The sequence below is a fragment of the Phyllobates terribilis genome, unplaced genomic scaffold (assembly GCF_046119375.1).
Source record: "Phyllobates terribilis strain yellow unplaced genomic scaffold, ASM4611937v1 Scaffold_2__4_contigs__length_985480577, whole genome shotgun sequence".
NCBI lineage: Eukaryota > Metazoa > Chordata > Amphibia > Anura > Dendrobatidae > Phyllobates > Phyllobates terribilis.
Window position 1 is genome coordinate 189,609,484 of NW_027362762.1, and position 21,638 is coordinate 189,631,121.

The 21,638-nt window shown below is 45.1% G+C and overlaps 1 protein-coding gene across 1 annotated transcript; it reads right to left on the reverse strand.

Annotated features, from left to right (window-relative positions):
• Positions 1 to 12,846: 12,846 nt before the first annotated feature.
• On the reverse strand, positions 12,847 to 14,655 carry LOC141245196 (protein FAM200C-like). Its single transcript, XM_073669052.1, has one exon. It carries the CDS (start codon positions 14,653 to 14,655, stop codon positions 12,847 to 12,849), a length of 1,809 nt encoding a protein of 602 aa, XP_073525153.1.
• Positions 14,656 to 21,638: the final 6,983 nt, after the last annotated feature.

Sequence of the window (21,638 nt, forward strand, 5' to 3'; positions counted from 1 at the left end):
ATTAGATCCAAAGTAGCAGATCCCCTTGTTTTCTCCCCTACCTTTTGGAAGATAAAGTTGTCAGCAAGAGAGGATAAGAATTTGCTTGACCTGTTAGTTTTACTTGAGAGAGATTCCCAACAAATGTCTGGATAGTTGAAATCTCCCATGACCACTACGTCATATTTTTTGGAGAACTTGGTCATTTGATACATAAAGAGTTCATCCATATCTTCAGCTTGCCCAGGTGGCCTGTAGTAAATGCCTACAATGGTGTCCTTTCCGTTGTTCTCTCCTTGTATTCTTACCCAAACAGTTTCCACAGAACTCCCAGTCTCTGAAGCTTCAATCTCTGTGCAGATATACGCTTTTCTAACATACAATGCAACACCTCCTCCTCGTTTATCAAGTCTGTTTCTTGCAAATAAGTTGTATCCTTTTAGCCTTTTATTCCAATCATGTGTATCGTCCCACCAAGTTTCAGTGATTCCAATTACATCATATTCCTTTTCCTGCATTAGTAGTTCCAATTCTCCTTGTTTGTTGCCCATGCTTTGTGCATTTGTATAAAAACATTTTAGTTTGTGATTGGTTTCTCTTCCTCCCATATTTTTATTATTTAAATTGTTTTGTCTTTGTTCTTCCTTTCCACTTCCAGTAGCAGAGATCTCAATAGTATTTGTCAGCTGTATGGCTTTTTCTGGCTTTTTGTTTCCCTTCCCACATTGTTCTAGTTTAAAGCTCTCCTGATGAGTGTAGCAAGGCGACTTCCAAATACATGTTTTCCAGTCTTCGTAAGGTGCACCCCATCTCTAGCAAGTAGTCCATCGTATAGGTAATTCATTCCGTGATCCAGAAATCCAAATCCTTGTTGACGGCACCATCGACGTAGCCAGTTGTTCACCTGTAGAATCTTATTCCACCTCATTGTTCCATGGCCATCCACTGGGAGGATGGATGAGAAGACCACCTGCGCTCCCAATTCTTTCACTTTCTTGCCTAAGTCTTCAAAGTCACTGCAGATGGTTTCCAGGTCCTTTCTTGCGGTGTCATTTTTCCCCACATGTATTAGCAGGAATGGGTAGTGATCTGTAGGTCTGAAGAGTCTTGATATCCTGTCAGACACATCTTTAATTTTTGCTCCTGGAAGACAGCACATTTCTCTTGAGGTTATGTCTGGTCTGCAGATAGCGGCCTCTGTTCCTCTTAACAGGGAATCCCCCATGACCACCACTCTCCGTTTTTTCTTCACAACATTCTTCTTTCTCCATCCAGGAGGATTCTGAGGGCTTACAAGGTTATTCATTGCTGGCAAAGTCTTATTTTGCTGTATTTCTTCCTGGTTCTCCTGCGTGAGAGCCTGGTACTGGTTCCTGAGCAGTATGGGTGCTGACTGCCTCTCGATCCTCCTGCTTCTGTGGGTCACATGCTTCCATTCCTCTGTTTCGTCAGGTGCAGTTCGAATTTCTTCTCTTTCTGAATCATGAAGAGATAATTCTGCTCTGTCTAAGAACTCTTCACCTTCCTTAATGATTTTCAAGGTAGTTAACCTCTCTTCTAGATTTCGCAACTTTTCCTCCAACAGGGACACAAGCTTGCATTTCTGGCATGTGAAGTTTGGCTTTTCCACTGGCAAGTCTGTGAACATGTAGCAGGATATGCAGCTCACCAAATGGCTCCTGGACTCTTCCATGTTCTTATTGTTAATGTTCTGAAAACAGTGAAAAAAGCTTAAAAAAAAGCTTCAAAATGCGCGCGCCGGCAGGCGCGCGGTTTACCGATGTCCTCTTTTCAGCTCCAACAGCCAAAATCCAGTGTTCTTTGAGCTCGCGGAGACTCTTCACTTACCCCAAAATGCAGTGGGAATATGCAAATTATCTCCTCAGGACTCCTCCCCTGGTTTACCGATGTCCTCTTTTCAGCTCCAACAGCCAAAATCCAGTGTTCTTTGAGCTCGCGGAGACTCTTCACTTGCCCCAAAATGCAGTGGGAATATGCAAATTATCTCCTCAGGACTCCTCCCCTGGTTTACCGATGTCCTCTTTTCAGCTCCAACAGCCAAAATCCAGTGTTCTTTGAGCTCGCGGAGACTCTTCACTTACCCCAAAATGCAGTGGGAATATGCAAATTATCTCCTCAGGACTCCTCCCCTGGTTTGCTATGTTCTCAATCAACCCAAAAGACTCATAAATATCCAAGCTTAATATTTTTGGAAGTTGGAGTGGGCTTTTTTTCGATTTAGCTATCTTAGGAGGATATCTGTTTGTGCAGGTAACTATTACTGTGCAGAATTATTAGGCAACTTAATAAAAACCAAATATAATCCCATCTCACTTGTTTATTTTCACCAGGCAAACCAATATCAGTGCACAAAATTTAAAAATAAACATTTCTGACATGCAAAAACAAAAACAAAAAAAATTAGTGATGAATATAGCCACCTTTCTTTATGATGACACTCAACAGCCTTCCATCCATAGATTCTGGCAGTTGCTTGATCTGTTTTCGATCAACATTGCGTGCAGCAGCCACCACAGCCTCCCAGACACTGTTCCGAGAGGTGTACTGTTTTCCCTCCCTGTAGATCTCACATTTTATGATGGACCACAGGTTCTCTATGGGGTTCAGATCAGGTGAACAAGGGGGCCATGTCATTATTTTTTCTTCTTTTAGACCTTTACTGGCTAGCCACGCTGTGGAGTAGTTGGATGCATGTGATGGAGCATTGTCCTGCATGAAAATCATCTTTTTCTTGAACGATACCGACTTCTTCATGTACCACTGCTTGAAGAAGTTGTCTTCCAGAAACTGGCAGTAGGTCTGGGAGTTGAGCTTCACTCCATCCTCAACCCGAAAAGGTCCCACAAGTTCATCTTTGATGATACCAGCCCATACCAGTACCCCACCTCCACCTTGCTGGCGTCTGAGTCAGAGTGTAGCTCTCTGCCCTTTACTGATCCAGCCTCTGGCCAATCCATCTGGCCCATCAAGAGTCACTCTCATTTCATCAGTCCATAAAACCTTTGAAAAATCAGTCTTAAGATATTTCTTGTCCCATTCTTGACGTTTTATTTTATGTTTCTTATTCAAAGGTGTTCGTTTTTCAGCCTTCCTTACCTTGGCCATGTCCCTGAGTATCGCACACCTTGTGCTTTCTGATACTCCAGTAACGTTGCAGCTCTGAAATATGACAAAACTGGTGGCGAATGGCATCTTGGCAGCTTCACGCTTGATTTTCCTCAATTCATGGGCAGTTATTTTGCGCCTTTTTTGGCCAACATGCTTCTTGCGACCCTGTTGTCTATTTGCCATGAAATGCTTGATTGTTTGGGGATCACGCTTCAAAAGTTTGGAAATTTCAAGACTGCTGCATCCCTCTGCAAGACATCTCAAAATTTTGGACTTTTCAGAGCCCATCAAATCTCTATTCTGACCCATTTTGCCAAAGGAAAAGAAGTTGCCTAATAATTAAGCACACCTTATATAGGGTGTTGATGTCATTAGTCAACACCCCTCCTCATTACAGAGATGCACATCACCAGATTTACTTAATTGGTAGTTGGTTCTCAAGCCTATGCAGCTTGGAGTAGGACAACATGTATAAAAAATATCATGTGATCAAAATACTCATTTGCCTAATAATTCTGCACGTGGTGTATGGAGGACTCTGGGGGGTGCATTATACTATAAGGAGGACTATGGGAGTGCAATATACTGCATGGAGGACTATAGGGGTACATCTAATATATACAGTGGTGGCCAAAAGTATTGGCACCCCTGCAATTCTGTCAGATAATACTCAGTTTCTTCCTGAAAATGATTGCAATCACAAATTCTTTGGTCTTATTATCTTCATTTAATTTGCTTGCAAGGAAAAAACACAAAAAAGAATGAAGTAAAAATCAAATCATTGATCATTTCACACAAAACTCCAAAAATGGGCCAGACAAAAGTATTGGCACCCTCAGCCTAATACTTGGTTGCACAACCTTTAGCCAAAATAACTGCGAACAGCCGCTTCCGGTAACCATCAATGAGTTTCTTACAATGCTCTGCTGGAATTGTAGACCATTCTTCTTTGGCAAACTGCTCCAGGTCCCTGATATTTGAAGGGTGCCTTCTCCAAACTGCCATTTTGAGATTTCTCCACAGGTGTTCTATGGGATTCAGGTCTGGACTCATTGCTGGCCACCTTAGAAGTCTCCAGTGCTTTCTCTCAAACCATTTTATAGTGCTTTTGGAAGTGTGTTTTGGGTCATTGTCCTGCTGGAAGACCCATGACCTCTGAGGGAGACCCAGCTTTCTCACACTGGGCCCTACATTATGCTGCAAAATTTGTTGGTAGTCTTCAGACTTCATAATGCCATGCACACGGTCAAGCAGTCCAGTGCCAGAGGCAGCAAAGCAACCCCAAAACATCAGGGAACCTCCGCCATGTTTGACTGTAGGGACCGTGTTCTTTTCTTTGAATGCCTCTTGTTTTTTTCCTGTACACTCTCTGTTGATGCTTTTTCCCAAAAAGCTCTACTTTTGTCTCATCTGACCAGAGAACATTCTTCCAAAACGTTTTTGGCTTTCTCAGGTAAGTTTTGGCAAACTCCAGCCTGGCTTTTTTATGTCTCGGGGTAAGAAGTGGGGTCTTCCTGGGTATCCTACCATACAGTCCCTTTTCATTCAGACTCCGACGGATAGTATGGGTTGACACTGTTGTACCCTCGGACTGCAGGGCAGCTTGAACTTGTTTGGATGTTAGTCGAGGTTCTTTATCCACCATCCGCACAATCTTGCGTTGAAATCTCTCGTCAATTTTTCTTTTCCGTCCACATCTAGGGAGGTTAGCTACAGTGCCATTGGCTTTAAACTTCTTGATGACACTGCACAGGGAAGATACAGGAACATTCAGGTCTTTGGAGATGGACTTGTAGCCTTGAGATTGCTCATGCTTCCTCACAATTTGGTTTCTCAAGTCCTCAGACAGTTCTTTGGTCTTCTTTCTTTTCTCCATGCTCAATGTGGTACACACAAGGACACAGGACAGAGGTTGAGTCAACCTTAATCCATGTTAACTGGCTGCAAGTGTGATTTAGTTATTGCCAACACCTGTTAGGTGCCACAGGTAAGTTACAGGTGCTGTTAATTACACGAATTAGAGAAGCATCACATGATTTTTCAAACAGTGCTAATACTTTTGTCCACCCCCTTTTTTAGGTTTGGTGTGGAATTATATCCAATTTGGCTTTAGGACAATTCTTTTGTTTTTTATCATTGAAGACAAATTAAATGAAGATAATAATACCAAAGAATTTGTGATTGCAATCATTTTCAGGAAGAAACTGAGTATTATCTGACAGAATTGCAGGGGTGCCAATACTTTTGGCCACCACTGTATAATCGTCTTATCCCGTCCGTCTGTCTGTCCTTCTGTACAGGAAATCCCGCGTCGCTGATTGGCCGCGGCCGGACCAATCAGCGACGCGGGATTTCAGAAAAGGATGGCGGCCGTTATCAGCTCATCTGCCGCACGGAGGTCAGCGGCTATGCAGCCGGGAGATGACCGGCGCTAGCCGGTCATCTCCCGGCTGCTCGCAGCAGAAGGACCCCGACTGGCGGCGTCGCTGACCTCCATGCGGCTACCATTGGGAGATCAGCGGGCCGCTGATCTCCTGACGGCAAGTTTGAAGGGAGGACAGGGGAGCGGCGCCGCCGGTCAGGATACTTCTGCTGCGAGCAGACGGTCATCTCCTAGCTACTCGCAGCGGAAGTACCCGCACAGGCAGCGCCGCTCCCCGGTCCTCATTAATACGATTCGCTGATTGGTCGCGGCCGGCGGCCACGACCAATCAGCGACTTTGGCGCCAAATTTAAACACGCTCTCCGGTCCTCACTAACACGGTTCACTGATTGGTCGCGGTAAACCGACCAGCGGCGCCGCTGACCTCCATGCGGCTACCGTCGGGAGATCAGCGGCTAGGGCCACTGATCTCCCGACGGCAAGTGTGAAGGGAGGACCGGGGAGTGGCGCCGCTGGTCATCTCCCGCAGCGGCGCAAAATTTAAACACCACTTGGCTGATTGGTCGCGGTCGCCAGCCGCGACCAATCAGCGATTTTGGCGCCAAATTTAAACACCGCTTGGCTGATTGGTCGCGGTCGCCGGTCGCAACCAATCAGCGATTTTGGCGCCAAATTTAAAAACCGCTTTGCTGATTGGTCTCGGTCGGCGGTCGAGACCGATCAGCAATATTGGCGCCAAATTTAAAGACTGCTCTGCTGATTGGTCGCGGCCGGCGACCACGACCAATCAGCAATTTTGGCGCCAAATTTAAACACGCTCTCCGGTCTTCACTAACACAGTTCGCTGATTGGTTGCGGTCGCCGTCCGCGACCAATCAGCGATTTTGACGCCAAATTTAAACAGCGCTTTGCTGATTGGTCGCGGTCGGCGGTCGCGACCAATCAGCAATATTGGCGCCAAATTTAAAGACCGCTCCGCTGATTGGTCGCAACCGCCGGCCGCGACCAATCAGCGATATTGGCGCCAAATTTAAACACTGCTTTGCTGATTGGTCGCGGTCGCCGGCCGCGACCAATCAGCGATTTTGGCGCCAAATTTAAACAACGCTCTGCTGATTGCACCCGGTCGGCCGCATACATATTCTAGAATACCCGATACGTTAGAATCGGGCAACCATCTAGTTATACTATATTGAGGACTATGGGGAGTATATAATACTATATTGAGGACTATGGATAGTGCATTATACTATATTGAGGACTGTGGTGAGTGCACCATACTGTATGGGGAACTATGGGGTGTATATTATACTATATGGAGGATTATTGTGTGTGCATTATACTATATGGAGGTATATGGGGAGTGCAGTATACTATATGGAGGACTATGAGAAGTGCATTATACTATATGGAGGACTATCGGGCCCATTATACTATATACTATATGAAGGGCTATTATAATATTTGGAGGGCTATGTGGGGGCCATTATAATATTTGGAGGGCTATGTGGGGGCCATTATAATATTAGGAGGGCTATCCGGGGGGCATTATAATATTTGGAGGTTGTGTGTGGGCCATTATAATATTTTGAAGTCTATGTGAGGGCCATTATACTCTATGCAAGCAATTATACAGTATGAAGGTTTGTATGGAGTCCATCATACTGTTTGGAGGGCTAGTTTGATGAGGTGTGGGGCCATTATACTATATGTAGGCCCGTTATACTGCATGGAGGGCTGTGTATGGGGTCACAATTGGGGGATCATACTGTGTTGGGGGTCGCCATACTTTGCCAGTTAAGGTGGAGTACAGTAGGGTCATCATAATGTGCATGTGGAAGGTAATGTGGAGGAATTCACCGTGGGGGTATCATACTGTGTTTGTGTGGCACTTTTGTTGGCATCATAATTTATGACTGCAATGAAAGGAGAATTTAGGGCTTCCAGTAGGAGGGAAATTAGTTTGTAAAGGCTGCAGATTTGTGAGATATGCTCTTCTGTGACCCAGTCAAATATTAATTTTTTTTTTTTGGGGGGGGCAATTAGAACTTTTGCTATGGGGCCCCATGTTTTCGATGTACGCCCGTTACTGATATTTATGAAACTAGTGAAATGTGAGATGTGTGTGTTGTAAACATGCCTTTCATCACGTACTTCTTTTTTATTTAAAGAGCTTAATGATGTAACTCCTGATAGCACATTTACATGTTTTTTATGACTTGGATGACAAAGAAATTTTGAAAAACTTGTTGACCCGTCTGTACGTATTCCTTTACCAAAGTTTGCAGGCTAAGTTGGATGACAGAAGAGAGGCCCAGGCATTGGCGGGAGAAGCACTCAAATGGATGGCACCAGAAAACTTTACTGAGCAATCCCTTGATAGCATTTCAATCTGACATCAAATCGGAGAATTGCTTTAAGCCACATCAAATTTCACAAAAATCTCCTCTGGTTCTCTTTAAGATATTCCATTGACATGTTAGGATCTAATCAATGGACTCCAGCCTGTAACATGACTTTGTCATTACTTTTTGAAGCCATTTCTTAATTTAAAGGTTTATACCCAACATAGTAAGTTATCCCTTATCTATAGGACCCACAGTGATTGGGAGAATGGAGCTCCAGCAACTGGGGAACCAGGTTCTGCAAAGCCCCATCATGATTAGAGTGGAGATGAGCTTGCTTGACCAACTCCATTCATTGTCTATAAGACTGCTGGAAAAATGTGTGTTTAATGCTCGGCTATGTCCAGCAATCCTATAGATAATGAATGGAGCAGGATGACAAGCATGTGCATCTCTGTCTTTGCCGAGCCTTCTTCCTAGAGCCCCATTTTCACAGATCTCTGGGGTCCCAGCAATCAGAAATATACCCCCTATCCTATAGATATCGAATTTCAAAAATAATATATTCATATTAATGCAGAAACCTCTTGAAATAGTGTCCATCTTACCGCTTACCCGTCATGGTAATCATGTGTAATCATGGTAATCATCTGCTCTACTTCTGAGCAGCTAGTAATAGATCAAGGCTTAGGAGTCCAGTATAAGATAGTTGTCAATAATGGAGTAGGACTGTCCATTAAACTCTAAAGAATAGGTAACAGGCGGTGGATAAGAGCCTATCCATGTGCTTACAATCGAGGAAGCACAAGAATTACATAGCTCATAGCAAAACTTAAAGGGGTTTTCCAGTTTGGACAACCCCTTGTGAAGCCATTGTTCCCATGGTTTACATTTTTGGTGCATCTTTTCCACTTAGACTTCTATGAGGATCCTGGAAAGTGCATCTAAATTTGCAATAGTATTTTAGAATGCAAGCACATGTGGAAACCATGCAGAAAAAAAGCAGAGTTTACACTTTGTGGAGACTGATGTGCACACGATCAGGATTTTAAGGAGAAATTTCCTGAGTGTTTCTGCATCTCCTTGGCAGGGAAAACGCTGGGTATTTTTTACGTGTTTTTGATGCGGTTTTTGAAGCGTTTTTGTACATCAATTAATGCTTTTTGGAGCTAAATAAAGTTATTTGGTGGGACATTGCTTAAACCCTTGGATTAACAGCAGAACTGGGGTGAGTATATTGGGTAATTTAAATGATTAAAGAATGTGTCTGTTGTATTTCAAATAAAGTGTTTGCTCTGTATGTGTGTTTATTTAACTTTTTACTTTATTTTAATTAGTTTTGGTCATGAAAAGGTCTGATTGACACCTTGTCATCCTTGTCATCAACAAACAAAAGAGCTGGGTGTCAGCTAGTCCCATTCACCCAATCTTCATTAGCATTTCTATTCATGTAATTTATGCGGCTGCGGAGAGCCAGTATTTTTAGTCTAGGTAGGTGCCATTTGCAAACATGGTCCCTGGCCATTAAATAACATCTCACAGCTGGAAATCCCATGTTACCTATGCGTGCATCAGAGGCTGCAAATCAACCATGGACACTGACATGCAGCGCGTCTTTCAGGATCGCAGCATGTCAAATTCTCTTGCGGAGTTGCTAGTCTCCGCAACAGAAATTTGACCACTGGAATGTTTTGAATGCGGTACATCCGCATGGTTCAGTGAACACATGTGGATTTACCTGCGTTCAATAAAATGCAACGTTTTGGACGCAGCAAAAAATATGCGTCCAAGCGCTGCTATGTCCGGATCGTGGGTACAGAGCCTAAAATGTAAAAAAAAAATGGCGTGGGCTCCCGCGTCAATTTTATAACCAGCAGAGGGAAAGCCAACCGCTGGGGGCTGATATTAGTAGCCGGGGGAGGGGCCATTAGCTAATAATGTTCCCTGGCTATTAATATCAGCCCACAGCTGTTTGTTTAGTCTTTACTGGCTAGATTACAGGAGGACCCCAGAAAAAAATTGATGTGGGGTCCCGCTATAAAATCTAACCAGCAAAGGCTAAACTAGACAGCTGCGGGCTGATATTAATAGCCAGGGAATGGGCCATGGATACTAGCCCCCTCCATGGCTATTAATATCACCCCTCAGCAGTCCCCGAAATGGCGCACCCATAAGATGCGCCAAATCTGGCACTTAGCCTCTGCACTTCCCACTGTACCCTGTAGCGGTGGTGAGTGGGGTAATGGGGTTGGTGTTCACGTCAGCCTTGCATTGGCGGCTGACGTGAAGCCCAGGTTAGTAATGGAGGTCGTCTATAAGACGGCCCCTTTACTAACTGCATAGTAAAATGGTCGCCGCTTTTTTAATAAAAAACAAGGCCAGAATAAAGAATTTTAATGAAATAAAAAACACACGGTTCTACAAAATTTTTTATTGCACTCCGTCCGCGAAGCCATCGATCTCCTGAAGAAAAAGTAAAATAACAAACAACCATATGCCTCACCTGTCTGCCATCAACGACGCAGTCCACGTACTGCCACCGATTGTCCCACAATGATCCGTGTCACTTCTACAGCAGTGGCATCAGTCATCACTGATGTCACTGCTGTAGAAGACAGCACTGTATACTGACGGGTATAAAATCACCCCTATCAGTATACATGCTGCAGGAGGTCACTGGGGTTGATCAGGTGAAGATCAGCTGATTAGCCCCGGTGAGCTTACCACCCTGGAAACATTCTTGCGAATGTTCCCAGGGTCAGCTGAGCATCAGCTGATTGGTCACGTGACCGATCAGCTGATCGAGGGCGTCACCAATTAGCTGATGGTCACGTGACCATCAGCTGATCGCAGTATACCGCCGGCCGCCGGGGGGAGAGGATCGCCACTGGGGGCCGCCAGACAGGTGAGTACAGAGGTATATTTTTTTTATTTTTACTTTATTTTTTTTTTTTACAGCGGGCACGTGGGCTGGGCAAAGCAGACTACTGATCCTCCCATCCACGCCACTCTCGCTGTTATCAGCAAGAGCGGCGGTTAGATGAGAGGAGATGTAGTCTTACTCTCCAGACCCAGGTACCATCTGCAGCGCGTTTCCGGTGCGATTTTGCGGCCATTAACTTTCATTGAAACGCAGCATATCTGCAGGTATAGATATTATACCAACGCGTTTGCTGCGATTCAATGCAAGTCAATGGGTGCGAATTTGCGATGGAAACGCCCAAACAATAGTCATGCTGTGGTTTTTACCGCAATGCGAATCCGGAACAGAAATTTACACAGCACATCCGGATTCGCATTACTATATCTGGCAGACCTATTAACAAGCGTTTTCGCAGCAGGAAAACGCTGCGAATTCGCATCACGACCGCATCGTGTGAACTTAACCTGAGCCTCAAAAAACTTCTTTGACAAAACTCTTAATATACTGTACATCTCCTTACTGTAACCATAATTGGCTGTAACCTAAGTAGAAACCTAGTGGTAAGGTCATGTTTCCACTTATCAAAATGCTGTTTTTTTCCATAGGTACATTATACTCACTCTTCCAACTTTGCTTGGAGAGAGACCCTTTATGTCAGTTGTATTGCACCACATTGCATTCTCCTTTGGCTAACATTTTTCTATGTGCCTTAGGCCTATTGTGTTCTCTTTTTCTCCATTTAGGAGCTTTAACGCACCTATACACATTATGGGCTCGTGCACACGACCGATTTTATCAGACGAGTGCTATACCTATGATATTCTATGGGGCTGTGCACATGTCTAATTCTTCTCCTCAGACCCACGTAAAAAATCAGAGACATGTCCGTTTTTTATACGAGTGTTGGATCAAAATCGACAATGCAAGTCTATGGGTGCATGAAAAAAGTCAGACCGCACATGTCCAATTTATACGTACTTCTGCACAAGCCCCTAGGCTGTTGTATCACACTAGAGCAGTGGTTCTTAATCTTAACCTTGTTTGAGGTACCGAACCCACCATTTTCAAATGCACATTCACCGAACCCTTCTTTAGTGATAAATCAAATATGATTTTTTTCCAAATTCAAGACATAGGTATATGTTTTTTACTGGTACACAAAATGAACCGTGCATGAGGCTGGGTGCCCACGTAGCGTTTTTCAAGCGTTTATGCTGCGTAATTTCCGCAGCGTAAACGCTTGTTAAACGCTAGGTAATCCGCACCCCATGGTCCCCAATGGGATTCCGCATGTTCTATGCACATGCTGTGGATTTTTCCGCAGCGTTTATGCTGCGTACAAAAATCCGCAGCATCTCATTTAATTTTGCGGAAGAGCAGCAGAACACCCGCCATTGACTTGCATTGAAACGCATAGAAACCGCGACTGTACATTTGTACAAGCGGCTTCTATGCGTCTCTATGTGCGGATGGTACCCAGTTCTGGAGGAGAGGAGACTCTCATCCAGACCTGGGTACCATTCTACCTGTAAAAAAAGAATAAAATAACAAATAAAGTTATATTCACCTGTCCGGCGTCTTCTCTCTGAATGCCGGCATCGCTTGAGGACCTGCGGTGACGTCACAGTCATGTGACCGCAGGCCCTTCACCGCTCTGTCTCGCGATATGCCGGCAGCCGGGAACCAGACAGGAACGAGCGCTGCTGCACACACCGGGGCCTCGGGGGTGAGTATAGCTTTATTTGTTTTAATTTTTACGGTTTACACTGTATAAATCCATGCCGTTTGCATGGATTTATATAGTGTGACCTAGTTGTCAAGCACTTTCCAAGTGATGCTATCGCCTGGAAAGCGCTTGTCAATCTGCATGCGGAAACGCATGTGAATCCGCATGTGGATCCGCATGTATTCTGCAGGAAAAACGCATGCACAATCTGCATGCGTTTTTTCTGCCAGGGAGATGCAGAAATGCTGCAGAAATTTTCTGCTTCATTTCTGCATCGTGGGCACATAGCCTGAACATCACCTTGATCAAAGAACAAAACCAACACAGTGCATGAACTCACAACAAATTACATACCTGCAAGTCAGTGTAACTTCTGCTGCTGTTTCTGAGAGACCAGTTCAGATATGCGTGGCTTCACCTTGGCAAGTGCTACTCTAATGTAATTTTCACAGCAAAGTCTTTTCCTTTTCTTTGTTTTTATGTCCAACATCCTCGAAAAGGATTGTTCGCAGAGATATGTTGTAACAAATGGTATAAAAAATTCCAGGGCTTTCTTAGCAATAATTGGGTACTTTTCCAACTGTCTACACCAAAACGTTGAGAGTGTTGTTGTTCTGAAGAGTTGCTGTTGAACCTGGCTCTGCTGAATTTCAATGATTTCGTCGAGGTATTCATAATTGACATCTGCTGTCTCAACAGCAAACGTGAACGGCTGTCTCACCCATGCTGGATGTGACTCTCTTGTAGGGAAATATCCGTTGAGAGACTTTGCAAGCTCATCTAAGTGCGTGGCAATTGTTTGCTTCAGTTCCATGGATACAGAAATGTCTCCGATTCCAGATACATCTTCGATCTTACTTATACAGTCGTCCAGAAGGGGAAAGTTTGCGAAGTTATTGTTCTCTGTTTGTGGTTTCCATAATGGTAGTTTTTTTTTAAAAGACTTCAGGTTTTCTTCTGCTTCCATGATGTTGACTCCACCACCCTGCATCTGCTGATTGAGATGATTTAGAGCTGCAAATATATCAGCCATGTACGCTAAAATGAGAATGAACTCAGGAATTTTGAAGCAATCTGCATGACAATGTTGGTGCTCTTGCAAAAACAGGGCTAATTCCACACGCATGGCAAAAACACTATTCAGCATCTGTCCCCGGGATAACCACTGAACATTAGAATGGTATAGGAGTACCTCGAATTCAGAGCCTATTTCTTTACACAGCTCACTGAAGATGCGGTGCCTCAGAGCACTATTTCGCACATAGTTCACACATTCCACTACAGTTTTTAAAACTTCTGCCATTTTTGGAGGCAAGGTTTTTGTTGCCAACGCATGCCTGTGCAGAATACAATGCGTAACAATGATGTGTGGTGCATCGGCTTTTACTAGCGCACCAAAACCAGACTTTCTTCCCAGCATGACTGGAGCTCCGTCCGTACAAACTGCAGAAACCATATCCCATGAAAGATTGTTGTCTCTGAGGAAGTCATCCACAAGCTTCTTCACATCGGCTGCCTTAGTTGTTGTTGTAAGAGGCTTACAAAATAAAAACTCTTCTTTTGTCATGTTGTCTTTCACATAGCGCACGAAAACAGCAAGCTGGCTTAGATTAGAAACGTCTGTGGTCTCGTCGAGTTGAAGGCTGAATTTTGCCGGGCTTGAAATTAGATCTGTGACTACTTGAGCCAAGATGTCTTTACTCATGCACTCTATTCTGTCACTGATGGTGTCATTTGAAAGAGGAATTTGGGATAATTTACCTTCGGCCGCTGTTCCGAGTAACAGATTCGCCATCTTTAACGCTGCTGGTTTTATGAGTGTTTCACCGATGGTGTGCGGCTTGCCCTGCTTTGCGATCAGGTAAGCAACTTCGTACGATGCGGTGAGGATCGGTTTGTTCACGGGTACAAATCCAAGAGCAGGCAGAGTGGCCCTTTCATTGAATCTGGCTCTTTTCACCTTGAATTCAGCAAGCGTTGTGTTCTTGTATTCCCCATCTCCATGCAGCTTCAAGAAGTGTTCCTTCAGTTTTGCCGGTACGAGACTAGAGTTGCTCAACTTGGCATTGCAAATCATGCAGATAGGACGCTGACTCCCATCACGTTCCGTGATACATGTGAATCCATGTTGTACATATTCGTCCGACCACTTTCTTTTTTTGCTCGACATAGTTAGTATGGATTAAAATATTAAGAAAGAAACCACACAACGTACAACTACGACAGTCACACGGTGACTACTGAGCACACTAAATTCCCCGCAGCACTGATTGGCCAATTAATATAACGTGTTCATCTGCAGCAAGTGATGGCCAAGCGGGGCGTGTCATCACAAATTTACTTAATGAGTCGGGTGTGTCTTGACCTCCGTGGCGGAGGCTCCGCCGAACCCTTGAGACCGACTCACCGAACCCCTAGGGTTCGATAGAACCCCGGTTAAGAACCACTGCACTAGAGTAAATAGCAGTTACTTAACTTAGCTCTTAATTTGCATAGAAATAATTTTGCATCAATAGTTGTGGTTTATGTAGCAACAGCACTTGTTTTGCTTACATGTGAGTAGAGGGAAGGGTGTGTGCTAGAGTAAAGCAAGTAACCATTTACTGAGTAATATTATGTTGTGTGCAGTCATTGTTATTGTATTACTTCACCAGCATGATGGGGCAGTTTCTATATTTGCCAATTTTATGATTGCATATTACAAGGACTACTACTACCGATTAAAGAAAGCCGAACTGCCATGTCATTAAAACCACTGACAGGTAATTTGAATTTATTTGTATTTAGACGAGCCAACAATGTGCAAACTAGAGATCGTAGGAATGCTCGATCCCGATTACCTGTCAGTGTAAACATGTTGGCGATCACCCAACAAATGCGCAAAGTGCTCTTTCATTGGGTGATTGGATCTTTTATTGCACCATAAAAATCATTGTTATCGAACTTATTGGCAGAGAGTCATTTGTTGTAAACAGGGAATGTGATGCCGATCACATGATGCTGTTTAGGCCTCATTCACACGTCCGTTTTTAAACACGCACTTGAAAGACGAGTTACTTACCGGTAACGGGATTTCTCAGAACCCATGACGGCACCACGGAGAGAGGGGATCCGCCCTTCAAGGACAGGAAACCTACAGATAAAAGGGCGGTGCCTCTCTCCCGCATCAGTTGTTTACAGAGCATGAGAGGACCACCAGGTTAGTAACAAAAAATTTTACAATTTAAGACCTCGTCAGACACACCACGTGGCTACAATAATTAACTAACAAGTGTGCGCACCCACACGTGAAGGGAGGGAATGTACGGGTGCCGTCATGGGCTCTGAGAAATCCCGTTACCGGTAAGTAACTCGTCTTTCTCCTTCCCCCATGACGGCACCACGGAGAGAATTACAGAGAAGTGACTCATTAGGGGGGGACCACAACTTCCAGAACCCTTCTCCAGAAAGTAAGGTCCGAAAAGGAGGTTAAGTCTAGCCGGTAGTGATTAAAGAAGGTAGAGGGGGAAGACCAGGTTGCCGCTCTACTTATCTGCTCTATCGTAGCACCGGCCAACTCCGCCCAGGAGGCTTCTTATTGTTCTGCCATGGATTCCCCGGATTAGCACAGAAAGTAGGGTGCACCATTTCCTAACTTCTATGGAAATTGGAAGCTATCTTCAGAAGATAAAGTAGCTCCGGAACCGACCCATCTTCTAGGATCTGTATAAACAAAGGATTAACCGAAAAAGCTTGGATGTCATAAACTTACCATGCTGAAGTCAGGGCCACCGGGATAATAGTCTTTATTGTGAAGACCCTGAATCCATGGGTTCAAGCAAAGGCATGTTACAGCCGTAAGCACTGGATTCACATCCCAGGGTGCCATCTTTGGACTGAAAATGGGCCTAGATCCAAACTCACTTTCACATTCCTTGCTTATTCAATGAAGGTTGGATACTGCTCCTGTAGTCCACGGCTAAAAAGGTCCACTTGCAATTCTCTTCCTCTTTATATGAGGTGCTGTTAAAGATAAAAGGTGAGACTTCGCCATCTGAACTGATTAGACATAAGTGTCATTAGGGATCTTGGCAGAGTTCCTCCATAATGGTTTATGTAAGATAAAGCTACTCTATTGTATGACAAAACCTTTACATGGAGATCATGTATAGATGAATGGAGCTTTCTTATATACTGCCTAAAGCTTCTTCAGGTTAGAGGAACCAGGTCTTTAGAGGCAGCCCATGGGTGTGTACCTGTGACCATGCTACTACTGGAATGTAGGAGATTACTTATTAATAGCAATATTGCCTTGTTCAGAGTTGTGGCCAGACTGCTTTTAATTTTGACATATAGCAGGACTCCTTATTCTACCTTGGGAGACTACAGCTCTTACTCACTGCCCAGTGAGTTTTGCAGCACTCGATGGTCTGCAGATAATCCTGAAATAGTTGAGGTAAACTATTGTCAATGCCTCTTCCTTTGATATGAGAGTTGTTTTAACTACTATAATCCTCCATAAAGCCTTAAGGCTCATTAACATCTGAATGGAAGGACACAAACTGAAAGCCTAAACCCTCATTTTATGCCAAGAACTATTCTCAGCAATTTGATGTTTCATGTGAATTGGAACCTGATTGTATACCTCCTTAAACGCCTATACTACTATATTCCAATCTGGAACTACAGATTTACTAGCAGTTCTTCTAGAGTCCATTTCCAATGATCTGACTCTCAGGAATCTCAGCAGCCCCTTCGGGTTGTAGCAAACCCAGGTAGGACTGGGTTAAATAATAGCTTTACAAGTCTTGATTAGGGCCCCTGGAGCTAAGCACTAGAGCAGGCTAGGCATTCACCTTAGTCAGACTGCTGGAGAGCAGAGCAGATGGTATGTGTCTTGGAGCTAATCAGAGACACAGGCCAGGCTCCACCAGAATTAGTGGTTACCTTGGATAAATATTGTTTTGTTTGATCAAGCTGGGTTAGTTGAGCTGTATATGAGTAGTCAGGGTCTGTCCTATTTAGTCAGTACTTGGACAAGACCAGAAATATTAATGTTTACGACTTCTGTGCAACATGTAAAAAGCAAGAAAACTGCGCTCAATTGGACCAAACCCACAATGGCTGTATGAGCACTACATGATGCCTCCCACCTTTAAGGGTGAAAACGTACAAGGTTTACATTATTAGCTTGCAAAACTAAGGAAACGCTCTCATTGTTACCCGCCTCCAATCGGCATTTCACCGAGCCAGCTGAACACCAGCCAGGAATACTGCTACCCTCAGTCTCAAAATAGAGGCTATGATATTTTTCCCCCTGAATTCGGTAAGCTTGCCATGCACAGTTTACAGTCGCTGAACCTGGTTTTGTCAGACAAACTTAGTTGTGGAACCAGTACCCTTACGAAGAGGGACTATGAGGCACAGACACCGTATAAAAGCACTACAAGGCACAGGGGCACCCTGAAGCACTGAGAGACACTAGGAGGTCCCATTAGGTACTAAAAGGCACTGTGAAGTGCTATGAGGTACTAACAGGCGCTATACGGCACTATGAATACATCATAAGGCACTATGATATGCTATGAGTCACTATGGTATGTTATGCTATGAAGAGCCATAAGGCGCTATGAAGTGCTTTGAGGCACTACGCCATGAGGCACTATAAGACGCTATACGGCACTACAATGTGCTTTGAGACACTACAATGTGCCATGAGGCACTGTGAAGCGCTATGAGGCACTATAATGTGCCTAGAGCCACTATAATGTGCCGTGAGGCACTGTGATGTGCCATGAGGCATTAAGCCATGTGCCACGAGGCACTATTAGGTGACATGAAGCGCTGTGCCAAGAGGCGCCGCGCTATGATGTGACGTGAGGCGCCGCGCTATGATGTGCCCTGAGGCACCGCTCTATGATGTGCCCTGAGGCACCGCGCTATGATGTGCCCTGAGGCACCGCGCTATGATGTGCCAAGCGGCACCGCGCTATGATGTGCCAAGAGGCACCGCGCTATGATGTGCCAAGAGGCACCGCGCTATGATGTGCCAAGAGGCACCGCGCTATGATGTGCCCCGAGGCACCGCGCTATGATGTGCCATGAGGCACCACGCTATGATGTGCCATGAGGCACCACGCTATGATGTGCCATGAGGCACCACGCTATGATGTGCCATGTGGCACCACGCTATGAAGTGCCGTGAGGCACCACGCTATGATGTGCCGTGAGGCACCACGCTATGATATGCCAGGAGGCACCACGCTATGATGTGCCATGAGGCACCACGCTATGATGCGCCATGAGGCACCATGCTATGACGAGCTATGCTATGACGCGCCATCTATGAGGCATTAAGATTTGGCATCTGTGAGGCTCTATGATGTAATATAAAGTGCTATGATGTGCTCTTTGTGAAGCGCAAAGAGGCTTTATAAGGCACTGCGCTCAGATTTTTATTTAAAAGAGCAATCCCTGTGAATGAAGGATAAACCTTTCCTTTGTGTGGTAAATCTCAATTGTCAGACTAGCCCCACCCGAAGGAGCCAACTGATGAGATGCACTGGACAGCAGACATTCACGGACCATGTGCTGTATTAACACCATGTGCCGTCCTATGGATGGAGTAAACAGACTGGAGGACAACAGTAAAAACCTCAGTGTTAGTTTAACATTTACTGAGCAGACTGAGGCTCATTTTTGTGGTAAATTCTGAAGGCTAATCATGAGGCTCTGTGCGGCCCCGACATGTGGCTAACTTTAGCCTAGAGGTCTAAGGTCCAGCAACTTTTTAAAGCACGATGCCCTTAGCCCAGATGGGTTCTTACAGAGCGCACCCACACCCACTTTTGAGTTTTGCGCTAACATCCTTCAGCCTTTCCTAGTAACCATAACAAGGAAAGGGCCCCATAACAAGGTAAACATTCACGGAGATCACTCACCACCAGCTGTACGGAATCGGAGGCTGGAACGAGTCACAGGCCTGTTCCTCACCCTCCGTCCATGCCTGAGTAATACTGGGGTGGTCCCAGGCAGGGGCGCCTTTAATAGTGCGCCGATCAAAGCTGTAGCTGCTACCCCCGGGCAGGAGCGCAGCTCAACAGGTGCTCACATTGATGTGCAGAGCTGGAGCTGCTGATCCCAGACGGCGCAGTTCCACAGAAGCTTCTCCACTGATGCACGGAGCTGGAGCTGCCGACCCCAGACAGGGGCGCAGGTCCACAGCTGCTCTCTCACTGATGTGCAGAGCTGGAGATGCTGATCCCAGACAGGGGCGCAGTTACCACAGCAGCTTCTCCATTGATGCACGGAACTGGAGCTGCCGACCTCAGACAGGGGTGCAGGTCCACAGCTGCTCTCCCACTGACGTGCAGAGCTGGATCTGCCGACCCCAGACAGGGGCGCAGTTCCACGGCAGCCTCTTCCAGAGAACCGGCCATCAGGAGAGTTCATAGCTCTAAGGTGAGGTCGTGATCCACTCCTCTCTGGACCTCCCTTCGCACACCCTAAAGGCCCACTGACCTTAGCGGTGGCGCCTCAGGACACCGCACCAGCCGAGGCAGGGGACTCCCGCTGCCTGGATCGGAGTGGCCGGGCCTGGCATCCCACGACGTCCACTTCTGTCTTCTGGCACCCCGCAGGTATGCCGGACTGTAGGATCCCATCAAGGACAGGAAACCAACTGATGCGGGAGAGAGGCACCGCCCTTTTATCTGTAGGTTTCCTGTCCTTGAAGGGCGGATCCCCTCTCTCCGTGGTGCCGTCATGGGGGAAGGAGAAAAATTATATCGGCATCATCCGTGTGTCTGTTTTTACCATCAGTGTGTCATCAGTGCTTTTCACGGATGGATAAAGAAATAAATGAATTACAAAGCTTCTCCTATACTTTGCAGTGTTAAACACGTTGAGCACACGGATGACACACTGAAACTGAAGCCTTTCATGTGCTGTACGTTTTTCCCTGACCCATAGACTTGTATTGGCCTTTGTCATCCGTGCTGCCTGAAGACAACGGACATTTCTCTGTGTATCTTGCTCAGACAGATGGTCCGTGAAGGAACAAGGACATGTACATAGCACCATAGATTATGAATGGATACAGCAAAAAAAAAGGATACACTACATATGTGCAACAGAGATGTGTGAATGAGGTCTTTGTCACAGAATGCTCCGATTAACAATTGGTCTTCCATCATTGCTCGTTGGCCTTTTAAAAAGGCCAATAAAACAGCAGCAATCGACTTGCATATAGTCGGTTGGTGCTCATTATCAGGCCAAAATTGGTCCCTGTGAATGGACCTTATATTTCTTTTTATTAAACCATTTGTCAAGGGGTGGAATCTGGGCTGCCACCAGGAATTTCAGGGGCCCACACTGGCAAAATTTTTGGGCCCCCTTGATTCTCCGCCCAGGCTCCACCCCAGCTCCACCTCCCTCAATCGAACCTTCCACAGTCCCACTGCCCCCTCTTGGAAAAACTCCACTTCTGCACCCCGTCCTCACCAATCACACATTAACAGTTCCCATTGTACACCAGATAACATACATAGCCATCAGCTTTTGTTTTGGCCAAAATATTTTTTAAGTCGCGACCACGACAAGGAGATTCTTCTGGCCGGGCCCTCCTCTACTCTTTTTAGGTATATTTTTATTTATTTTTCTTTAAGGGAATGTGTCACATACATTTTTTAAAATGACCAATAATACCACATACAAGGGACAAATATCACACCACGACCAGACCACATATTACCACCACATAGTTACCAAATAATACCACATACAAGGAACAAATACCTCCACACCATGGCCGGGCCACATATTACCACCTCATAGTAACTGAATAATACCACATACAAGGGACAAACACCACCACACCATAACATGACCAGATCACATATTACCATGACATAGTGACCAAATAATACCACCATAAAGGGGATAAATCCCACCACACCATGACCAGACCACATTTTACTGCCACATACAGACAGAAAAATACACAATACTAATATTTCCAAAAAGGCCATTATACACAGGAGCTCTATACAAAGTATACAGTATATAGTGGCAGAGATCACCAGCGACATTACACACAGGAGCTCTGTAAATACTATATAGTGTATAGTTGTAAAAAAATGCAAAAGCACAATAAAGTTTTATCCACGTAAAAAG

Bases quoted from the DNA above. Each gene is read 5' to 3' on its own strand.
- LOC141245196 (XM_073669052.1), bottom strand. From the start codon at position 14,655: ATGTCGAGCAAAAAAAGAAAGTGGTCGGACGAATATGTACAACATGGA.